General features: G+C 40.8%; 1 protein-coding gene across 2 annotated transcripts in view; it reads right to left on the reverse strand.

The window, feature by feature from the left end:
* BCL2L13 (BCL2 like 13) overlaps positions 1-21,166 on the reverse strand; it is an 89,090-nt gene extending 67,924 nt beyond the window's left edge. Inside the window, exons 1-2 of one of the 2 annotated variants that reach the window (XM_026502774.4) lie at positions 21,058-21,166; positions 10,970-11,138 (exon numbers count right to left, since the gene is read on the reverse strand). In XM_026502774.4, the coding sequence (XP_026358559.3) occupies positions 10,970-11,090 (121 nt within the window). In that variant the 5' untranslated portion in view covers positions 11,091-11,138; positions 21,058-21,166. The remainder of the gene's footprint in view (positions 1-10,969; positions 11,139-21,057) is intronic. The other variant, XM_026502775.4, reaches the window with a different exon arrangement.
* Between the last annotated feature and the right edge of the window lie 3,672 nt (positions 21,167-24,838).

Here is a 24,838-nt window from a genome sequence, read left to right on the forward strand (position 1 = left end):
GATCCTGAGGCAGATGGCTGAGATCAACACTGCAGAATGGTTTCATCCTGCTAATTGGGATTCTGTTTATAATCGCCTTAATCAAGTGTCGTACGAGACAAACTGAATGGATGTCGATGAATATCTCTGCATCTAATTTTGAAGGGTAGACTGTTGGGAGCAACGGCCTGTAATGGATCGCAAGGATCCCTATATGTCCTTGCTGAGAATGACAAACTGAAGGCCTAACAATCCTCTGACTCTAAGCCATTTTTATAACTAGTAATGAAGGCAATTTGGTAGGTCAAAATGACCACAAAGTGACTGCTTACTCTTTCAAACAGGGTCACTGATTTGCTTACTGTTTTGCTACAAAAGGTGCTAAGCCCTTAGTACTGGGTCCCTCAGATGCAGTACAACCCACTACATAAAATGCCATCAGGTGGGCTCCTCATATTACCCCATGGCAGTTAGAGGTAGGGTGAACCAGTGCTATCATGTAACACTCCTGGTGTTTCCTAGGCTGGAATAGTAAAACATTATCTTGCTCTAATCTACTAAGTCTTAATATCCAGTTTTGGCATCTATGGAATTCTAGGAGGTTAAAGTATAAAAACCACATATGTGGGGCGCCTGAGTGGTGCAGTCCTTGGGCGTCTGCCTTCGGCTCAGGGCGTGATCCCGGCGTTATGGGATCAAGCCCCACATCAGGCTCCTCCACTATGAGCCTGCTTCTTCCTCTCCCACTCCCCCTGCCTGTGTTCCCTCTCTCGCTGGCTGTCTCTATCTCTGTCAAATAAATAAATAAAATCTTAAAAAAAAAAAAAAACACCTACGTTTCTGGGGTGCCTCAGTGGCTCAGTCAGTTGGCTCAGTCCAACTCTTGGTTTCAGCTCAGATGGTGATTTCAGGGTCCTGAGATCAAGCCCTTAGTTGGGCTCCACACTCAGTGCAGAGTCTACTTGTCTCTCTCCCTCCCCCACCACCGCTCCCCACACTTGCTTGTGCTCCCTCTCTCTCACAAATAAATGAATAAATAAAAACCACATGTGTTTCATAAAATTAATTCCCGGAATCTTCGCCCCAAAGCAAAATGTTGGTCCAGATACAATTTCTACTTCAAGTGCGCTAACCATTTATACGTTAATCACTATCAACACAACTACTTGGTTGGAAGCCCTGGAAGTCTATTATGGTACATGTCCATAGAGTCTAAACACCTGAGTCTTAAAACAATGGAATCCAGCACTTTCAGAAGTTATAACTAGCTTTTTTTTTAATGTTTTTTTATTACGTTAGTCACTGTACAGTACATCCATGGTTTCTGATGTAAAGTTCGATGATTCATTAGTTGCGTATAACACCCAGTGCACCATGTAATACGTGCCCTCCTTACTACCCATCACCAGTCTATCCCATTCCCCCACCCCCTCCCTCTGAAGCCCTCAGTTTGTTTCTCAGAGTCCATAGTCTCTCATGCTTCATTCCCCCTTCTGATTACCCTCCCTTTCTTTATCCCTTTCTTCCCCTACTGATCTTCCTAGTTCTTATGTTCCATAGATGAGAGAAATCATATAATTGTCTTTCTCTGCTTGACTTATTTCACTTAGCATTATCTCCTCCAGTCCCGTACATGTTGCAGCAAATGTTGAGAACTCGTTCTTTCTGATAGCTGAGTAATATTCCATTGTATATATGGACCAGAACTTCTTAATCTGTTGCAAGGCATCTCGGCTCCTTCCACGATTTAGCTATTGTGGACAGAGCTGCTATGAACACTGGGGTGCATATGGCCCTTCTCGTCACTACGTCTGTATCTTTGGGGTAAATACCCAGTAATGCAATGGCTGGATCATAGGGTAGCTCAATTTTTAACTTTTTAAGGGACCTCCACACTGTTTTCCAGAGTGGCTGTACCAACTTGCATTCCCACCAACAATGTAGGAGGGATCCCCTTTCTCCACATCCTCTCCAGCAATTGTTGTTTCTTGCCTTGTTAATTTTTGCCATTCTAACTGGCTTAAGGTGGAATCTTAGTGTGGTTTTGATTTGAATTTTCCTGATGGCTAATGATGTTGAAAACTTTTTCATGTGTCTGTTAGCCATTTGTATGTCTTCATTGGAAAAGTGTCTGTTCATATCTTCTGCCCATTTTTTGATTTATTTGTTTCTCGTGTATTGAGTTTGAGAAGTTCTTTGTAGATCTTGGATACCAGTCTTTTATCTGTAGCGTCATTTGCAAATATATTCTCCCATTCCATGGGCTGCCTCTTAGTTTTTTTGACTGTTTCCTTGGCTGTGCAGAAGCTTTTTATCTTGATGAAGTCCCACAAGTTCATTTTATCTTTTGTTTCTCTTGCCTTTGGAGATGTGTCATGAAAAAGGTTGCTTTGGCCAATGTCGTAGAGAGTGCTGCCTCTGTTCTCCTCTAGGATTTTGATGGATTCCTGTCTCACATCGAGGTCTTTCATCCATTTGGAGTTTATCTTTGTGTATGGTGTGACAGAGTGGTCAAGTTTCATTCTTTTGCATGTAGCTGTCCAATTTTCCCAGCACCATTTATTGAAGAGGCTGTCTTTTTTCCACTGGATGTTTTTTCCTGCTTTGTCAAAGATTAGTTGCCCAAAGAGCCGAGGGTCCATTTCTGGGTTCTCTATTCTGTTCCATTGGTCTATGTGTCTGTTTTTGTGCCAGTACCATGCTGTCTTTGTGATCACAGCTTTGTAGTACAGCTCGAAATCCAGCATTGTGATGCCCCCAGCTTTGTTTTTCCTTTTCAACAGTCCCTTGGCGATTCGGGGCCTTTTCTGGGTCCATACAAATTTCAGGACTATTTGTTGCAGTTCTTTGAAAAATGTCATCGGTATTTTGATTGGGATAGCACTGAAAGTGTAGATTGCTCTGGGTAGCATGGACATTTTAACTATGTTAAATCTTCCAATCCATGAGCATGGAATATTTTCCCATCTTTTTGAGTCTTCCTCAATGTCTTTCAAGAGTGATTTGTAGTTTCTAGAATATAGGTCCTTTACGTCTCTGGTTAATTCCAAGGTAACGTATGGTTTTTGATGCTATTGTAAATGGGATGGATTCCCTAATTTCTCTTTCTTCGGTCTCGTTATTCATGTATAGAAATGCAACTGATTTCTGAGCATTGATTTTGTGTCCTGCCAATTACTGAATTGCTCTATAACTTCTAATAGTTTGGGAGTGAATTCTTTTGGGTTTTCCATATAGAGTATCATGTCATCTGTGGAGAGATTTTGACTTCTTCTTTGCCAATGTGGATACCTTTTACCCCTTCTTGTTGTCTGACTGCTGTTGCAAGGACTTCTAGTACTATGTTGAATAATAGTGGTGAGAGTGGGCATCCTTGTCGTGTTCCTGATCTTAAGGGAGAGGCTTCCAGCTTTTCCAAATTGAGAATGATATTTGCTGTAGGCTTTTAATAGATGGTTTTTATGAGATTGAGGAATGTATCCTCTACCCCTACACTCTGAAGGGTTTTAATCAGGAGAGGATGCTGTTGTATTTTGTCAAATGCTTTTTCTGCATCTATTGAGAGAATCATATGATTTCTGAATTTTTCTTTCTGGATAAAATCTAAGACCCTGATCAATTTGCAAATGTTGAACCACCCTTGCATCTCAGGGATGAATCGCACTTGGTCATGATGGATATACCTTTTAATGTACTGTTGGATTCTATTAGCCAGGATCTTGTTGAGGATTTTGGCATCCATATTCATTAGGGAAATCGGTCTGTAATTCTCCTTTTTGATGGGGTCTTTGCCTGGTTTGGGGATCAAGGTAATATTGGCCTCATAGAATGAGTTTGGTAGCTTGCCTTCTGTTTCTATTTTTTGAAATAGCTTTAGGAGAATAGGTATTATTTCTTCTTTGAATGTTTGGTAGAATTCCCCAGGAAAACCGTCCGGGCCTGGAGTTGTGTTATTTGGAAGGTTGTTTATCACTGAATCAATCTCTTCATAATTAATTGGCCTGTTTAAAAAATCAATTTCTTCCTGTTTCAGTCTTGGTAGTTTATAGGTTTCCAGGAAGGCCTCCATCTCTACCAGATTGCTTAATTTATTGGCATAAAGCTTTTACGCTTCTAGTAATCCTTCCAATTTCACTGGTGTTGGTTGTGACCTCTTCTTTTTCATTCATGATCTTACTCATTTGGGTCCTTTCTCTATTCTTCTGGATAAGTCTTGCCAGTGGTCTGTCAATTTTATTGATTCTCTCAAAGAACCAGCTTCTAGTTCTGTTGATCTGCTCTACTGTACTCCTGGTTTCTAATTCATTGATTTCTGCTCTAATCTTGGTCAGCTGCTTCTTCGTGCGTGGATTAGGCCTGTCCCTCTGTTGCTGTTCCAGCTTCTTGAGGTGAGAATATAAAAACTGCATTTTAGATTTTTCTATTCTTTTGAGTGAGGCTTGGATGGCTATGTATTTTCCCCTTAGGACTGCCTTTGCAGTATCCCATAGGTTTTGGACCGTTGTGTTTTCATTCTCATTGGTCTCCATAAATTGTTTAAATTGATTTTTGATAACCTGGTTTATCGAATCATTCCTGAGCAGGAAGGTTCTTAGTCTCCAAGTGTTTGAGTTTCTTCCAAATTTTTCTTTGTGGTTGAGTTCCAATTTCAAAATGTTGTGGTCTGAGAATATGCAGGGAATAATTTCAGTCTTTTGGTATCGGTTGAGACCTGTTTTGTGACCCAGAACATGGTCTATTCTTGAGAATGTTCCATGGGCATTAGAATAGAATGAGTATTCTTTGGTTCTGGGGTGTAGTGTTCTATATATATCTATGAGGTCCAACTCGTCGAGTATGGCATTCAAAGCTCTTGTTTCTTTGCTGATTTCTTGCTTAGGTGATCTGTCTATTGCTGATATTGGAGTGTTGAGGTCCCCTACTATTAGCGTATTTTTATCTCTATGTCTCTTTATTGTGGTTAAGAGTTGGCTTGTGTATCTTGCTGCTCCCCTGTTGGGGCATATATATTTATAATTGTCATATCCACTTGGTGGATACATCCTTTAAGAATAATATAGTGCTCTTCTGTGTCTCTAACTATAGTCTTTAGTTTAAAATCCAATCTGTCTGATACGAGAATTGCTACCCCAGCTTTCTTTTGAGGTCCATTGGCGTGAAAGATGGTATTCCATCACTTTACTTTCAGTCTGAATGTATCTTTAGGTTCAAAATGAGTCTCTTGTAGACAGCAAATGGATGAGTCATATCTTTTTATCCAATCTGCAACCCCGTGGCGTTTATGGGAGCATTTAGGCCATATACATTGAGACCGATTATTGAGAGATATGATTTTAATGATGCCATGTTGCCAGTAAAGTCTTTGTTTCTATAGATTGTGACTTTCTGTTCTGTATCACTCTTGGGGCCTTTTTACTTTTATAGAACCCCCCCTTAATATCTCCCGTAGGTCTGGTTTCATGGTTACAAAATTGGTCAATGACTGGCGATTCTGGAAGGTCTTTATTTCTCCATCAATTCTGAATGACAGCCTTGCTGGATAAAGAATCCTTGGCTGCATGTTTTTCTCTGAAAGAGCTTTAAAAATGCTCCCCCAACCCTTTCTCTCATTCCAGGTCTGTGTAGACAGGTCTGACGTAATTCTGATACCTTTGCCTTGGTACGTGAGAAATTTCTTTGCCCTGGCCGCTTTCAATACTGTATCCTTGGATCTAATATTTGCGAATTGCACTATGACGTGACGTGGTGTAGGTTTGTCGTGGTTGAGCTTTGAAGGGGTCCTCTCTGCCTCTTGGACACGAATGTTTGTTTCCCTTGCTAGATTACGGAAGTTTTCAGCTACAATTTGTTCAAATCTCTCTTCTAGACCTGTTTTTCTCCACCCCCTCGTGGATGCCGATGATTCTGACACTGGAACGTTTCATTGAGTCAGTGATCTCCTGTAACCTACATTCTTGAGCGTGGATTTTTTTGAGTCCAGATTCTATTTTAGCTTTTTCTTCTACTAACCCATCCTCCAATTCGCTGATACGTTCTTCTCCCTCATTCACCCTGGCCATCAGAGCCTCTCGTTTTGACTGCATTTGGCTCATAGAATTTTTAATTTCTGCCAGGTTCACTCTCATTTCCGCCCTTAGAGAGTCTATATTCTCATTAACATTTTCGTTAATACTTTATTCAAGTCTACACATCATCTTGACCATTGTTACTCTGAATTCCATTTCTGATAATTTGGTTATATCCATATCCATTAGTTCTGTGGCAGAGGCCACAAACTCATTGTCTTTTCCTTGCTGGGGGGGATTTCTCCTTCTCGTCATTCTGATGAGGAGAGGGTGCAGGGTTGTCCAGAGCCCAAATTATTGACCGGGACCCAGGCCATGTGCCCTTGTTTTATAGGGATCTTAGGGATGTGGGCTTCTTGATATTTCAGCCTGCCTTCTGTGTTCTGGGGGAGGGGCCTGCCGCGACGATACTCAGGCAATCCTGTTTGAGTAGAGTCTCCGTGTCCCCTGCGAGGGGGGAATGGGGATGGGCACACTGTGAGCCGGTCTTTCTAGGCTTTTGTTCTCTGGCAGCTTTCCCTGGCAGTTTGCTGTGCCTCTTCTGAGAGTCAGAGCAGCAGTGGCCGAATCTCAGCCTCTGTCTCAGAGCAGAGGGATTGCGGACCGTTCTCCACTGATGTTCTGGCCACTTTAACTCTGTTTCTGTTGGTGCTGCTCAACCCTGCAGCGTCCCGGGATGTGCGCCCCATACCCGGCGTCCCAGCCTTCACTTCCAGGGCCACCGCGTCTCTATCCTTTGTGTTTCTAACACCGCCAGCCGCCCCCACGCACTCCTGGACTCAGTCTGGTTCCAGTGAGCACACCGGAGCTCCGGTTTTCAGTCTGGTGGCGCGTGTTCCCCGGATCACGGTCTCAGGCTGCTGTCTCGCGGGATCCGGTCCACGAGTGCGCCCGCTCCTCCGTGCAGGTGGCTACCGCTTCCCAGCGCCCGAACGCGGCGGCTCCGTCCCCCTTCCGTTTATCTTCCGATATCTGTGCACGGTTTCATGGCTCCCCGCTTCGTACCTCAAAACTCAGCGCTGGAGATGTTCATTTGTAGAGATCCAGATGTATCTTCCTGCGTCTCAGGCTGATTCCGTGGATGTTCAGGCTGGTCTGGTACCTATCCAACTCGACTCAGGGGACCGGCTGAAAAAGGGGTCCCCTACTCCTCCGCCATCTTAACTCCCTCCTATAACTAGTTTTTAAAACAATGTGTAGGGGCGCCTGGGTGGCTCAGTCATTAAGCGTCTGCCTTCAGCTCAGGGTGTGATCATAGGGTCCTGGCATCGAGCCCTACATCGGGCTCCCTGCTCCACTGGAAGCCTGCTTCTTCCTCTCCCACTCCCCCTGCTTGTGACCCCTCTCTCGCTGGCTGTCTCTCTCTCTGTCAAATAAATAAATAAAATCTTTTAAAAAGTTTTTAAAAAAAGAAAAAAATGTGTAAAAAAAAAAAAAGATAGGCTGCATGGTTGACAGTTTAGAGGGCACATGTTTAATTGTAATTTTTTTTTTGAGAGAGAGAGAGGAGGGGGGAGGGGCAGAGGGAGAGAGAGAGAGAGAACAACCCTGAGACCATGACCTGAGTTGAAATCAAGAGTCAGATGCTTAACTGACTGAGCCACCCACGTACCCTATCACATATTTATTTTAAACGACAAGCTCCTCATAAAAATATTATTACTCTTTGATCCACTAGTTTGACTCTAGATGATTCAGGAAAAGTAAATAAATGGAAAAAAAAAAAGCAATATATAAGAGCATTCTTAACTAAACTCCACTGAAGTGATTTGTAGAAAGAAGTAACCCACTACGACCTCAATATAAACATACTGAGTATGCCTGCAGCAAGCGAAACACACACAACCAGTAGACTACTTTCTAGCACGCTGGAGTAAGTTAAATGCTTACCAAGAATCAGTTATTTTCTCCCAACCTGTTTACAAAAGTTGGACTTGTGGATCAAATTGTATAATTTATTTAAAATCATAGATATCACTGAAAAATGATCATGCAAAGAGACGTGACACTTCTATGAAAGTTAAATGTTTTAGAAAATTGTTCTAAAAATACCGTATCAAATTAGGTGTGAGAGAAACAACTGTAAAAGACTGGGGGGAAATCATAAATATCTAGAATGACTCTTCAGACTGTTTTATAAGTGTCTTTATGTTCTAGCTCTGCTTTAAACAAATCGGAAGATAGAGGTAATAGATATGGTTATTCTATATCTAGAATAGATATAGAACGAGGACATGGAATTCTTTTTTTTTTTTTTAAGATTTTATTTATTTATTTGACAGAGAGAGAGAGCCAGCCAGCGAGAGAGGGAACACAGCAGGGGAGTGGGAGAGGAAGAAGCAGGCTCCCAGCGGAGGAGCCTGATGTGGGGCTCGATCCCAGGACTCTGGGATCACGCCCTGAGCTGAAGGCAGACGCTTAATGACTGAGCCACCCAGGTGCCCCATGATGACTTGGAATTCTAATCAACAGACCCATATTTTTTTTTAAAAGTCCTGACCCTCTATCAAAATTGCCAAGTAAATGTACATTTATTAACATTTTCAATTAAAATTTCTTATAATAACTTCATTTATGATTCCCCCTTTAACTGACTTTTTCAATGAAAGCCCTACTACCAGTGACCTAGGAGAAAAGGTTTTTATGGCAAATCAAATATTTTATAGCACTGCTACTGATTTTTAAAAGAACTAGAAACAGGGGCACCTGGCTGGCTCAGTCAGTGGAGCATGAGACCTTGATCTCGGGGTTGTGAGTTTGAGCCCCATGTTAGGTGTAGAGATTGCTTAAAAATAAAATCTTTAGGGGGACGCCTGGGTGGCTCAGTAGTTAAGTGTCTGCCTTCAGCTCAGGTCATGATCCCAGGGTCCTCGGATCGAGCCCCGCATCAGGCTCCCTGCTCAGCGGGCAGCCTGCTTCTCCCTTTCCCACTCCCCCTGCTTGTGTTCCCTCTCTCGCTGTGTCTCTGTCAAATATATAAAATCTTTAAAATACTAACTAACTAAATAACTAAATAAATAAAATCTTTAGGGATGCCTGGGTGGCACAGTCAGTTGAGTGTGACTCTTGGTTTCGGCTCAGGTCATGATCTCAGGGTCATGGGATCATGCCCCACATTGGGCTCCACACTCAGAGAGGAGTCTGCTTGAGATTCTCTCTCCCTCTCCCTCTGCCCCTCCCGCTCATGCACGAGCACTCTCTCTCTCTCAATAAATATATCTTTAAAAAAATAAATAAATAAAATAAAATCTTTTTTAAAAAATTGGAAACATTTAGACATACAATATGAAGGAGATGAAATACAGACACATGTAAACATTTATTAAAATAAAACTGAGTGAAGGGAACCTGGCTGGCTAAGTGGAGCATGTGGTTCTTGATCTCAGGGTCATGAGTTTGAGCCCCACACTGGGTGTAGACAGTACTTAAATAAACAAAAAAAAAATTGAGAGGGGCACCTGGGTGGCTCAGTCAGTTAAATGTCTGCCTTTGGCTCAGGTCATGATCTCAGGGTCCTTGATCAGATCAAGCCCCACATCGGGCTCCCTGCTAAGAGGGAGACTGCTTCTCCCTCTCCCTCTCCCTCTCCCTCTGCTCCTCCCTGTTGCTTGTGCTCTTGAGAGCACTCTCTCTTTCTCTGTCAAATAAATAAAATCTTTAAAGAAAAACAGTGAAATAAAATCACAAATAATTGATTATAACTACATAAAAACTATGTATATTGATAAAGATTAGAAAATCAGAAAGTAAGGGGCACCTGGGTAGCTCAGTAGGTTGAGCATCCAGCCCTTGATTTTGGCTCAAGTCATGATCTCAGGGTCATGGGCTTGAGACCCCACATTGGGTTCTGAGCTCATCAGGGAGTCTGCAGCTCTCCCTCTCCCTCTGCTCCCCTCCACTTACTCTCTCTCTCTCAAATAAATGAATAAATCTTAAAACAAAAGAAAAAAAGAAAGTAAAATATGTTCTGTAAGTTTGGTTATAAATTATAAATTAGGGGTGCCTGGGTGGCTCAGTCAATTAAGTGTCTGCCTTTGGCTCAGGTCATGATCCCAAGGTCCTGGATTTGAGCCCTGCATTGGGCTCCTTGCTCAGCGGGGAGTCTGCTTCTCCCTCTCCCTCTGCCTTCCACTCCCCTTGCTTGTGCTCTCTCTCTCTCTTTCTCTCTGTGTGTCAAGTAAAGAAATAAAATCTTAAAAAATAAGTAGATAAATAAATAAATGGTATCTCTTAGGAATTCTTAAAGTTATTTTGACAGGGCACCTGGGTGGCTCAGTCAGTTGGGCATCTGCTTTCGGCTCAGGTCATGATCCTGGGATCAGGCCCCAAATCGGGCTCCCTGCTCAGCGGGGAGCCTGCTTCTCCCTATCTCTCTGCCACTCCCCCTACTTGTGCTCGCTCCTGTTCTGTCAAGTAAACAAATAAAAATCTTAAAAGAAAAAAGTTATTTTGATATAATTTTGTTAAAATAGCAATCTACCTTGGGGTACTTAAAATATGATTCAATATTTAAAAACAGAATACACCAGGGGGCACCTGGGTGGCTCAATCAGTTAAGCCTCCGACACTCAATTTCGGCTCAGGTCATGATCTCAGGGTCCTGGAACTGAGCCCAGAGGCAGGCTCCATGCTGGGCATGTAGCATGCTCAAGATTCTCTCTCCCTCTCCCTCTGCCCTTCCCCTCTGCTCTTGCTTTCTGTCTCAAATAAATAAGTAAAATCTTAAAAAAAAAAAAAAGCATTAAAAGTCTTCTGGGAATGGATCAGGGGGTGGGAAGGGATGGAGTGAGTGGTTATTCTTTAAAAGATTATTAGTATTATTTGCTCTTATAATCACAGATACAAATTATTTAGATATATGTATTTTTATATACGTGAAGTAATTACTACCACTTAATATAACCACCATGAGCCAAAGACAATACCTTGGGGCGTGGAAAGATGTTGCTCTTGTAGCTTCTCCTGAGAGAGGAGTCCCAAGTAGCTGAGAACAACATACTTTGTTTCATAGTGAAATCCTAGAGGCACAGTAGTAGAAGACGCCATTGAGTTGGCTGCCAGAACTCCAAAAGTCTACTTATAGATGTGTAAAACCTAAAAACATAAAAAGTATTTTTTTTCAGTTTAAAGTTTGTTACATGCCAGTACATTTCCCCAGCGACTGTAATTATTCAACTAAATACCAAAATAAATATTTCTCAGACTTTTTTCCCAGTAATTTTTAAAAATTCTAACTTTAGTTTACTTACAAGTGGGAATTTATTAACTTAGATTTCAGAGCAAAACCAAATTTCCCTTCTATTCCTCTCTAGTTTCTCTGTTTTCACCTATGTGGCAAAAACACTGGCTATGCCCCCACCTTTCCCTTCACCCCAATCTACATTCTCTTATTTCTTTTAATAATAATAATAGGGCCACCTGACTGGTTCAGTTGGTAGAGCATACCACTCTCGATCTCAGGGTTGTGAGTTCAAACCCCATGCTGGGTGTGGAGATTACTTAAAAATAAAATCTTAAAAAAATAAAGCCTCCAAAATTCTAGCTAGGTCCATGGCCACACAACTGCAGACCACATTTCCCAGATCCTTAGCAGCTTAATGTGCCAAATGATTAGCCTGAGTCAGAGGAATATGAGTGGAAGGTATGTGGGCAATCTGTGGGTCTCTCCTTAAAGATTTTCTCTTTCCTCCTTGCTATGGTTTGGAATGTGAATATGGAAGACAACCAGTTCTGACATGCAAACAAGGAGACCACTTTAAGGGATGGTAAAGTAACAAGAGAGAAGGAACTGGGTCCCTGAATCACCACGTGTAGAAGAGCCACCTGCCAGCCTGGACTAACCCCCTCTGGACCGTCATTTAAGGCACTTCATTATGAAATCTCTTCCTTAGGCATCCTGACTTGTACCCTAACTAATACAACTAGAACTTTTACCTTTTCACATGGACTTAGTAGCTGTTTTACCTAACATGTGCCTTAATAGTTGTTTCAAATAAAAAATTCTTATTAAGGAGTTTCCAAATAACTTAGTTTTTTACTTCAACAATAACACTAACTGCTTTAAGATCTCGGGAAATATCCAGTAAAAGAAAAAGAGATTCAGATAACTAACAACATGAAAAGGAGACAAGCACTGCTGACAAAATTTAAGATCTATAAGCAAACTAAGAGAAATGTCTAAGAACGATAAACAATGAAAAAAACACATGCAGAATTTAAAATACACAAAAGAGGGGCGCCTGGGTGGCACAGCGGTTAAGCGTCTGCCTTCGGCTCAGGGCGTGATCCCGGCATTATGGGATCGAGCCCCACATCAGGCTCTTCCACTATGAGCCTGCTTCTTCCTCTCCCACTCCCCCTGCTTGTGTTCCCTCTCTCGCTGGCTGTCTCTATCTCTGTCGAATAAATAAATAAAATCTTTAAAAAATAAAATAAAATAAAATAAAATAAAATAAAATAAATACACAAAAGAAAACAGTGGCTATATAAAGAGAGAAAAAGGAATAACATAAAAATATGCTTTGAATGGTTAAATACTGTCTTTAAAAAATGCATTTATGGTTGCTATTATCAGTTTACTTAGGCTATCGAAAGAAAACCTAGTGCAATATTTAAAAGTCCCTATTGTTTCCTATCTTCAGGGAGCAATGCTACCAAATTATATCAAAACATACATTAAATCAAACAGTAGGTCTTAGACTGCTCTGTTCAACTTTAAAAGTTTATCAACTTCAGAAAGTATTTCAAAATTATTAATACATACTCCAAAGAAAGGGAACAAGTGTCACAGCTTACATCACAGGAATAAAAGCCACACCCACAGTGTAATTACAGGGTGCTTTACTCCTAAAAAGCTCAAAATATTTGATACTTTTACAGTTACCATTTAATAGTGGCAGAACTTCAAATTTGCAAATATGAAAAGGGATACCACAGAGGTAAAATAAGTTTTCTGAGGCCTATCGGTCAAGTACTAGCTAGCAGTGATGCCGTCATGAACCTTCGCTTTTTTATTGTATTTTTTTGCCTGCCTACCATCTGAACCCAATTTCCTTTATAGGGATCATCCAACATTGTGTCAATCTCGATAGGAAACAGAAATCTCCCAGCCCCTACTATAAAAGCTAAAATGAGCTAGATTTTTTTCTTTCCCATTCTCCTGTTCTGCGGCATGTAGGGTATGAGATCTAGGTTCAGCCAAGTCAGAGACTCCTACCAAGATCTAGATTGTGGAAAGACATTTAAATTAAAGATAATTCATGGAGAAGGTTGTGGTACTAGGTCAGCAAAGGCAGAGGTGCAGGTTGGATAGCAGTATCCTAACTCTCTATTCCTTGGCCTGATCCCGGCTGAGTCTGCAGCCAAGGCTCCCTTGGTTCCTGCCTGTTTCCCAAACCTAATTTTCCAGCTTCCCATCCATTCTGTGAGCTACCCAATGCCCTTTTCGTAAGTCCCATTTCTATTTAAATAAGCTAGAATGACTTTGTGTTGTTGGCAACCAAGAACTAACTGGAACAAGGGCCAAGACTGGAACCTAATTTTCTTAAAATGTGTGAGGCAGTTCCCTGATTCTAACACACTACTTTAATGTGAAGATTACTAGACTAAATTTATAGTTTAGAAAAATCTTTAAAGTCCTCATATCGACCTAGTAATTATATCTACTGAAACAGAAGGCAATGCCTTCTGATAATTTTGTGTGTTCATTCAACACACGTTTCTTAAGATACAAGGTACTCTACAGACATCAGGCACAAAGACAGTAATTAAGATAAACCACCCGCCTTCTGGAGTTTTTGACCAAGAAGAGGAAAACAAAAATATGCAAGTAAATCAGAACAATAAAGTTCTATGATACAAGTCAGTATCCAGGAAGTAGGAGAAGGCAATCCAAAAGAAGAAGTAGGAAAGTCTCTCTGGGAAAGGGAAAAAGTAGAAATCAGGAAAGCCTTTATGAAGTAAAATCTGAGCCAATCTTGGAACATTGAGTAGGTATTCACTAACTGACAGCATAGGGAGATGAGACAGGGATGATTTTAGATGTAAAGAAGGCCAGGAAAAAGCACAGAAGCATTTTGAAACAGCATGAAACATAAAAACTAAAGAAATTTGACATGGCTAAATCGAAAGATGGAAGGCTCAGCAGGAGTAAGCAGCAGTCAGCATTTGGTGTGCTTTGTACACTATGGGATTCTGGGAAGCTTAGGTTTTATCCTATAAGCAAGGAATTATTTTGACCATGTTCATGAATGAACCCCCTAAAACTGTATGCAAATTCTCTGTGCATGAGCGTTTTTTTCTGGAAAGAAAAATTATTCCATTTCTCTCGTTAGAGTCTCAAATGAGATCATGATGTCAAACAGGCTAAAAATTACTACAGAACACTACCAGGAACTACTGAAAGGTTTCAAGCAAGAAAAGCGTATCAACAGATTATATTCTACAAAAATCACCCTGGAGGTGGTGTGGAAGATTAAGAATAGAGATTGGAGGCAAGGACACAAGTTAGGGGAATACTGGAGAAATCCAAACAAGAGATGTATGGAGGCATAAATTAGAGCAAGAACACGAGAAAGAAGGGCATAAATAGGAAAAATATTAAGAGCTTTAAAGATTTAACTCAGTAAGAGTACTCCAGGCAGCTGTAGGGAAAGTGATGTTACTCCTACCTCCCAAATCAGATAATATAGGAGAGCTGGTTTAGGAGAGGATAATAGGTTCACTCTGGGGCATACTGAATTTAAAAATACCTAGGAGTTGTTCAGGTGAAGATGTACATCAAGTAGTTGGACGTAACAGGTCTTACACTAAAAGCTCTGGACTGGAGATACAAAATTGTGCTCTGCATAGATACAAGTCAATGAAATTATCTAAGGAGACCGCATGGAGAGTTAGTGACTTCCAATGGGTAGGAAGTGTCAAAATTTCAGGTAGGAGTGAGAATGGATATTACAGTTCGAAAAACCCATATTCCATAGATAGTTTCACACCGGGAAGGGAAACATTACCTACTGTTTTCAGATTACAAAGTATAGAAAATAAAGCTCAGCAAATCTTCAATCTTCTTTATTTTTTCTTCAATCTTCTCTATATCATTGACTCAGTACATGGATGGGAGGGAAGAATAAAAGCACCCAGCACTCCCTACCCCAAGCACCACCACCAGAATAGGAGCCAGAGAATTTTTTATTTATCAAAAGGAGACATGGTTTTAAAAAATATGTCAAGAAATACTGATTTCAAAAAAAAAAAAAAAGAAAAAAGAAATACTAGTTTCATCTGAAAAAGAAACACCATTAGAATTCAGGGCAAAACTAACATTTCAGGGGTCATCAAAAGATGAGAAGCTGGCAGAGGCAACCTTCAAGTCTGGATTGGAACAGTCAGAAAGGAAGGAAGAAAAACAGGAAAGAGTGTGTTTACAGAAGTCAGGGGAGGAACCTTACTAAGAAGGTAGTGAAGAAATGTGTGAAATATAACACCACACCAGAAAGAATGAAAATGCCAGGGTAATGATCCCTGACCAGTTCTATCTGCTGGCCAGGGGCAATAGCAAAAGGTAGGGAGTTGAAAACCGAATGGGAAGTGAAAAGGGAGAGAAAGAAGTTTTAGTCTATTCTTTCAAAGAAAGAGCCTGGTTGGATGGGAAGAAAAGAATAGAGACCAGAGAGAGAGAGATGAGTTTGAGAGTTCATTTGTTTTGTTTTTGTGCACAACAAGAGTCTTAAGCATGTTTACACTCAGTGGAGAAGGAGCCAATGAGATATAAATACAGAAAGCAAGGAATAAATTATGAAGTGAAGTTCCAAAAGAGAGGGGAGAACAGAGCAAATCAGTAACAAAGTTTCAGCTTTACAAAATCTCAGAAGTTTTTGGTAACAGGAATAAAGAAGTACTCACATTCTGAAAAATGCTTTAAATAAAAAACGATGTTCTCAAATTTGTTATATTCACATTCCTGTATGTATTTATCAAAAATCTGTATCTGAAGACAATTCTAGTCATTCTCCAAACCAGATGCCATAGAAAAAGCATAGTTCACTGAATTTCCAAGTTCGATTTTCAGCCTAGTGCTCTTCAAATTTTCTTACAAATCCCAATTGCCTAAGCATAAACGCAATCTTAATCACGGATTTCATAATTTTCCATCCTCCAGACTCGCTTTACTATTTGCAGTAAAGGCCTCAGCTCTAGTATACATTAATATTCACACAACCATATATTTAGTGGATGATTATACTCTATTCAATTATTTTAACATTTTTCAATGATTTTACACTAACGGACAAGATGATAATACAAACTCCAATCATTTAAGTTCAGTATACAGTTTTTAGGCTTTAAATGTGTATTGTATAATCCAGTTATAAACATACCAGACCTAAATATGACAGACTTACAGCATCTCTCCAACCTCTAATTTAGCTTGAGCTTCTAGGTGTAGAGCAACAAAGCAGCTCGTTCACGCCTGTGATCAGGTGGTGGGGTAGACAGACCCTAGGAACACTATTACACATCTAGTGTGTTTGTATTAAATTACAGAACACACAAAATGTAAACTCCACAGCACTACTACAGGGTCATGTACTCTAAGGGTATTCTGGGAAGAGAGGGCATGCACTTTCTTTGCAACATTCTGTAGTGCGGAGTCAGCATACTGCACAATGGGCTCTTGCATTTCGAACAAATATAAATAAATTACATCTGCCTGAGACCTCTATATCTGAAGCACTCTTCCATGTGTTGTCATAGTAATCCTCTATGCTAGAAGGAAAAGGTAACAGTCTCAATTTTATTGATGGAGAAACAAGAATAGACAAATAATTTGCACAAAATCACACGGCTAGTTAACACTGCAATCACTCGGTTAGGTACATTGTCTTCAGTTCGAACTCTTTGCCTTTAACTGCATACACTCAATGCATATTTACTGCATGTCAGGCAATGTGCTGGGTGAGAATACAGAGGTGAAAATACTAACAATAACAGGAGGAAGAAATAGTAGACAAACAAGGTGTTTTTTCGAACAGACTACTGAAAAGAGCAAATTTGTCAATTTTAAGAATGGCGCCAAGGAAAAAAGGAAAAAGACAAATCCTGTAAGCAGGGTATAATGCTCAAGTCCATCCCACTACTGCCTTATCAACACAGAGTACATTTCATAGGTAAGACATCTCAAGCTTCTTTTTAAATGATAAGAAGAACACAGTTATTTTTACTCTAAATTTTGTCTAGTAGACTCTTTTAGAATTCAAATTAGGTATAAGTGCTCTTGATATCCAGAAGTTTAAATATAGTTTTAAATATACAAACTGTTGGGAATGGGGCACCTGGGTGGCTCTGTCGGTTAAGCATTTGCCTTCGGCTCAGGTCATGATCCCTGGGTCCTGGGATCGAGTACCACATCAGGCTCCCTGGTGTGTGGGGAGCCTTTTCTCCCTCTCCCTCTGCCTGTCTCTCATGAATAAATAAATAAATAAATAAATAAATAAATAAATAACTATTGGGGTGCCTGGTTGGCTCAGTTGGTGACTGATACATGCAACTTTTGATCCTAGTGTTGGCATGAGTTCAAACCCCGTGTCGGGCATACGGCTTATATAAAAATAATAAAAATTTAGAAAATAAATACATAAATATAAAAACTATCTTTTGCACAAATCTAACAAGCCACTGAATATATCTGTGTTACCCAGTTGTTTCTTTCTCTGCCTTACTACACCTTTAGTTTGCTCCTCTATTAAGTTACAAGTAGTTGTCAGCCAAATGGACAGCCTGAGGAAGCTTAGGGTAACTTAATCCTATGTTTATACATTCATTTGGTGGCATCTCCAAAACCAGGCGCAAATAAAACATCCATGATCCTTCAGTAACAAATGTAACATCCACAATTTGCAATCAATAGTTCGCTTTATTTTTTTTTTAAACCAGATTTCTATCATGAATACCAGTGCAAATTCCAGGATGCTAGCACTGATAGTATTATAGGAATTAAAACACATTTTATGAACAATAACCAGAAGGTGGGCAGCACTATTAAATTCTACTTTAAATTCATATGAAAAGCAAATCTGCAGCAACATGAGAGTTTTTTGTAGTTGTTTCCCAAACTTTTCTGATCATAACCACCTTGGATGCTTGCGGAAAATAGAAATTTCTAGTCCCCACTTCAGGCATACTTTTTAGAATACCATAGCTATATTGTATTCCTTAATCCCATAGAGTCAAAACAGAAACACATTACAGCTTAACATGTTTTAATTATTTCATGAAGCTTTGTTTTTAGACCATTTGCATCTACTAAAATTATAACAAAATAAAACTGTTACATACTCCAGTAATAGAGATGAACAGATCTATAATCCCAGTTTACAAAAAGAAAAATAAAAATCCACAGATAAGACAACCACAAATCAAAACTCTGGAATTTTAAACATTAACAAAATTTTGGGGTTACCAGACCTCTAGTCTTAAGACTCACTGGTGGTTTGAGTATGGAGTTTGTTTCAAGTTCCACAAATTACCATTAAGTCCAGTAACTTATATTTTTTAAGATCCATATTTTATTAGTCCCTATAGAATTCTAGGACTTTCTCTAAATTAAGAGAAGTAAAATTAAACAATCCTAATAAAAATTGTGAAATTTTAAAAATTCGCCCCACCCAGCTGCAAAATGCAACTGGGCAAGGGTGTCATTTTTAAAACTCAGCAGACACGAAATATTCTAGTGTAAACAGTCCCTTTCATACTGAAACATGCTTAATTGAAATACTCTAGTTCAATCTTGTTTTAAGAGCTGCCCCAAAATGTTTTCACTCAGCAGTTGGCATTCAAAGATAATGTACTTACGGAGAATGCCTCACTCTCCCCACAGGCACAGTCTGACTTCACAATAATTAGGCTTCCCAATGTAAGTGTAGACAGCTTTATAAAAGGGAGGAATAAAATTCTGTTGCTCTGTCCCACTCCCACGTATATGCCAGAGACATGAAAACACATGGGTACACAAAAATTAACACATGAATCGTTACGGCAGCATAATATTTAACAGCCAAATAGTGGAAATAACTGCCCATCAACTGATGAATAAAGAAAATTGGTATATCCATACTATGGCATATTGTGGCCATAAAAAGAAGAGCTGATATATGCTACACATGGATGAACCCTGAAAACATCATGTTAAGTAAAAGAGGTCAGTCACAAAAAACCACATATTGCATAATTCTGTTTATATGAAATATCCAGAATTGGTCAATCTACAGAGACAGACAGTAAGTCAGTGGTTGCCTAGGTAGGGGAGCTGAGGAAGAATGGGAATAAAGAATGACCACTAATGGGTACAGGGTTTTTTTGGGGGGTGATGAAAATTGTGGTGGTCGCGAATTCTGTGAATATACTAAAACCAATTTAAAAAAAAACATTAAATCATGCAGTTGGTGAGCTATATATATCTCAAGGTGTTAAAAAATCAGCTACTCTGAAAATAGCCCCCTCCCTTCAACCCTGTAATATATATTAAATAAGAAATCGTGGTGACCAGTTACTTGGAATAAGATATGAATCAAAATGAAACTGAAAAACTGATAAAAAGTAGGTCAGCAAAACTGATTGTTTAAAACTTGTTTTCTATGTCTTACAGAAGACATTTTTTAAGAGAAATATCTTATAAGAGAAATATATTTTTAAAACAATGATTATTGTTGCAAATTACTTGTCCTAAAAGTTTAGTGTATGAGATATTTAGTATTGATTAACTGATGTGCTAGAGCGCACAGCTTTTCTTTGCAAAACTGGTTGGACTCAACTTTATATATCCTTCAACTGAATTCAACTACTGGGGTACAAGCCTCCATGAGAAAATGAATCATTAAAAAATATATATATACTGAAAATAGTACCTGGCCAATCAGAATAAAAGGATTTTCAAACCCTTTATTGGCCTATTATCAAATGAAGAATATTTCACAATGGCTTAGTTTCAATTCGCAGGTGCAAATGTGCACCGTGCATTTGTCCAACTATGTATATAAGGTATAAATAGTTTACTACCTACAAAAACATTTGCTTAATTTTCTGGGAGATAAAAAAAGAAGGTACTAGAAGGGTGTGGCAACTCATCCAAGGTCACAACAAGTCAGGGCAGAGATCAACATTCTGGTTTACACCAGACCTCCAGAGGAAATCTTATTGACAATTTCGCAAAAAGTCTTCATGTTTGCTTTGCTTTACACCATAAAGCAAAAAAAAGGGGCGGGGGTTACCGTCGGTTCAGTTTAAAACTTTTAAATAGAGACAGTGAGATAGCTATTTTAAATAAATAAATACTGGTGCGGGGAGTGGTTAACCCAAAGATCCCAGCGGGGAGCGTGTGAACAACTGGCCAGATCCGCCGGATTTTCAACCCAGGTCAAAGCCTCTACTCAAAAAGTCTAGTTTTCCTTCATAGCTGATTATGAAGGAAAGAAACTTGGAATCTTCCTGGAATAGCGAGAAGAAAAAAATCAAAGGAAGAAACGCCTTAGTGTGAACTGCATTGCCTCCAAGAATAAGAAGGCAGATTTTTCTAAAAAATAAATAATAGTAATGATGGGTGTCAGAACAACAGCGAATAAAGGATAAAAAATTTCTAACAATCCGTGAGAAAAAACAACTAGGACTGGCAGAGATAATCTATAATCATTCTAAACGAATCGCATGAAACCTTTCCCTCAAACAAAAAGAAGTCCACGATCCCCAGCCTGGTCCTAAAAAATGGACACGGGTTTTCCACGTGAAGGTCTTTGTGGGGGAAGACCGGCGGTGTAGGGCAAGGGCCGAGTTCCTCCGCCTCTGGCAGCCCTCTCAGGAAGCCCCGCTCAACAAGCGTCCGCGGTGGGACCACGCTGGACAGGTCCGGTTACAAAGAAATGGACCTCTCAAGCTTTGAGAACCCTCGGGCAAAGGAGCGCCGGTACACACACACACACACACTCTTTCACTCACTCATAGTCACGCACTCACTGACACTCACTCACGCGTCGTCGGAACCACTGGGGAGGCGGTGGTTCGGCACAGTCTCTGGACACCTTCCTGCCCAGTGAAAACCGCCTGAGGAGCTGGATGAGGACCCAACTCTATCGGCCCAGAACCCCACTCCCCTCACCTGGCCCTGGCCCCTTGCCCCAGAAGAGATGGAAGGGGCGGCGGCGGCGGCGGCGGCGGCAGTCGTTTCCGACAAGGTCTCCCAGCGGCGGTGGCTGCTTCGACCCGCGGCCCTAATCTACCGCCGCCGCCATGTTGGAAGGTGAGGTCACCCCGGGCGTGCTTCCGTCACCGCCAGCGTCGGGGCGGGCCTGGGGCGCTGGGAAGCGCCGGAAGGCGGGGGGGGGGGGGGGGGGGGGCTCTGTTCTCCTGAGCGGAAGCAGGGATCATAGAGGCCCGGAGGTCTCTCTGCGCAGACGTGACCCGGAAGAGACCTCTCTTAGCCCGCTCTTACCAGGAGTCGCTCAAATCTATGATTCCGGGGTGACGGAGGTTTTTGATGACTGGAGGAAGAGAGGTGGGATTCTAAGGAATCAAATCCTGTGGGGAGGAGTGCCTAGCTGGCTCAAAAGTTAAGCTTCTGCCGTTGGCTCAGGGCGTGATCCCACGGCCTGGGATCGAGCCCCACATCGGGCTCCCTCCTGGGAGCCTGCTTCTTCCTCTCCCACTCCCCCTGCTTGTGTTCCCTCTCTAGCTGGCTTTCTCACTCTGTCAAATAAATAAATAAAATCTTTAAAAACAAACAAACAAATCCTGTGGGAGCTGGTAGTTCCCGGGGAAAGGAGCATTGCTGCTTCCACAGAATGCTCTGTGGCTGTAAACAAGTATTGAGGTTTAAGTGTGCAAGCGAACGGGGTAGAAAATTGTCAGGAGAGTTCTAGAGAGCTGCTGAGTTCACAGTCAATTGTCGGGGAAGACGGTCATTGACAGTTGGGAAAATTTTCTAGCAGTTGTGAGGTGGGGGTGAGGTGGGGTGAAGAGGTCATTCTAGGCGGAGGGCACTGCCTGAGCACAGGCGCTAGAGCGTTAAAGACGTCTTCAGTAGTACCCATTTTGCTCACGACACCTAGCACAGTGCCTAGAACAGTATGTGTGCTGATGGATGTTTGTTTACTTGAATCCAAGCGTCCTTTGGGGGAGTCGCTGAAGGTATCTAGTTAAGAAGCTGTATCTAAACCATGCTTTAGGGGCCTCTGAGTGGCTCAGTCGGTTAAGTGCCTTCGGCTCAGGTCATGATTCTGGGGCCCTGGGATGAGCCCAGTGTAGGGCTCCCTGCTCCGCAGGGAGTCCGCTTCTCCCTTTGCCACTCCCTGTGCTTGTGCTCTCTTTCTGAAATAAATAAATAAAATCTTTTTTAAAAAATGGGGCGCCTGGGTGGCTCAGTCGTTAAGCATCTGCCTTCGGCTCAGGTCATAATCCCGGGGTCCTGGGATGGAGCCCCGCCTCCGGCTCCCTGCTCAGTGTGGAGTCTGCTTCTCCCTCTCCCACTCCCCCTGCTTATGTTCCGTCTCTCACTGTATCTCTCTGTCAAATAAATAATAAAATCTTTAAAAGTAAATAAATAAAATAAAATCTTTACAAGATAAAAAATAAACCATGCTTTAGAGAAACTAAATTGTCTGTGATGTACATGAGATGAATTGAAAGAAGGAGAGCAATGAAGATGATGAGTTGGAAGGCTGTTGTAAGCAGCCAGATCATAAGTGATGAAAACCTAAGGAGGAGTGACTGCTAATGGGTACAAAGTTTTTTGGGAGAGGTGATGAAAATGTTTGATTTTGATGACAGTCGAACACCCTGTGAATATACTTTTACACCATTTAAGTGTATACTTTAAACAGGTGAGTCATATGGTATATGAGTTATGTCTCAATAAAGCTGTGAAAAAAAGTGCTGAAAACCATGATATGAGGGTGGGTAGGGGTGGAAGCAAAAAGGTTGGAGCTGGTGTTACAAGAGCTTTAAGCCTGAGCGACTGAGAGAACTATAACACCATTAACAGAGAAATTGGACAGAGATTTTGAAAAAAAAAAAAAAAAAAAGGCTTAGTGAGCTAATAAAACTATGAATTACCTAGTAGTACCTAATTACCAGTTGATATTTAAATTTCCTCAATTGGCCAAGTAATGGCTTTTATAATTGTTTTTTATTTTTTTAAGTAGGCTCTATCTCCAACAGGAGATGTGAACTCAGGACCCTGAGATCAAGAACTGCATGCTCCACTGACTGAACCAGCCGGTTTTTTAAACCAGGATCATGCATTTGGTTGTTACATCTTTTCTTAGTCTCCCAGTTTTTTAAATAACGTTGCCTTTTTCAAGCATATTCACACAATGGAAATTATTCAACAATAAAACAAAAAGGAATAATTGGTATTGTGAAAGTTAATCAAAGGAAACCTTATTTAAAATAGAGTTATTAGGGATGCCTGGCTGGCTCAGTTGGAAAAGCATGCAGCGCTTGATCTCAGGGTCATGATTTGGAGCCCCAGGTCAGGTGTAGAAATTACAAACAAACAAAAAAAAAAACCTTTGAAAATAAATAGGCAGATAAAACGGAGTCAGAAGCCAGAAGGGGGAGCTCTCATGCCCTATCAATCTGTCAATTGCAGATCCAATGCGAAGCTGGGTGGAGGGTGGAGGGTGGGGGAGGCCTGGCTGGCTCAGTCCTTGGAGCATGTGACTCTTGATATCCAGGTTGTGAGTTCCTTTATGTTGTTGGGTATGTAGATTACTTTAAAATATTTAAAATAAAATAAAAATCTTTAAAAATAAATTAAAAATAAAATTTAAAGGGGTGCCTGGGTGGTTCAGTCGGTTAAGAGTCTGACTCTTGATTTCAGCTCAGGTCTTGATCTCAAGAGTTGTGAGTTCAAGCCCCATGTTGGGCTCCATGCTGGATGTGGCAACTACTTAAAAAAAAAAAAAAGACTTAAAAATAAAATGTAAAGGGGCACCTGCTGGGGTGCCTGGGTGGCTCAGTTGGTGAAGTGTCTGCCTTCTGCTCGGGTCATGATCTCAGGGTCTTGGGATCAAGCCCCTTGTCGGGCTCCCAAGGAGCCCAATTCCCCCTCTCTCTCTGCCCTTCTGCCTGCTCATGCGCTCTATTTCAAAGAAATAAAATCTTAAAAAATAATGATAATAAATAAATGAATAAAGGGGCACCTACATGGCATAGTTGGTTAAAGCATCTGACTCTTGGTTTCGTTTGGGGTCGTGATCTCGGGGTCATGGCACTGAGCCCCAGGCTGTCTCCATGCTCACTGAAGACTCTGCCTGAGATTCTCTTCCTCTCTCTCTCTGCCCCTCCCACCCCATGCTCACATGTGCACTCTCTCTCAAAATAAATAAATGTTTTAAAAAATACAAAATAAAATTTTTAAAAAGGAAGAGGGGGTACCTTGCAAGTCCATACTACCTTACTATGCCAGTAGAAGGAGGATATATTTTTCTTTTCCCCCAGCAAAAAACCAGCCAATGAAAAATTATCACAACTTAGCTAATGAAAAGCCACTATACTTAGAACTCACAGTTTACTCAATGGATTTTTTGTTTATAACATCCCATTCCTCTATAATAGAGAGCAGTCCTCTCCTTTGTTCTCTGGATTTGCCAGAGCTTAAATGTCCTGAATTGCAATTCTCTGCTATTCTGAATAAACCTATCTTTGCTGGCAAAAAAAACCCTGTCAGTTTTATTCTTAAGGTTAACATCACACATGACAATATGGATTAACCTCAAAAATATTGTGTTAACTGAAAGAAGCCAGAC

The sequence above is a fragment of the Ursus arctos genome, unplaced genomic scaffold (assembly GCF_023065955.2).
Source record: "Ursus arctos isolate Adak ecotype North America unplaced genomic scaffold, UrsArc2.0 scaffold_26, whole genome shotgun sequence".
Taxonomy (NCBI): domain Eukaryota; kingdom Metazoa; phylum Chordata; class Mammalia; order Carnivora; family Ursidae; genus Ursus; species Ursus arctos.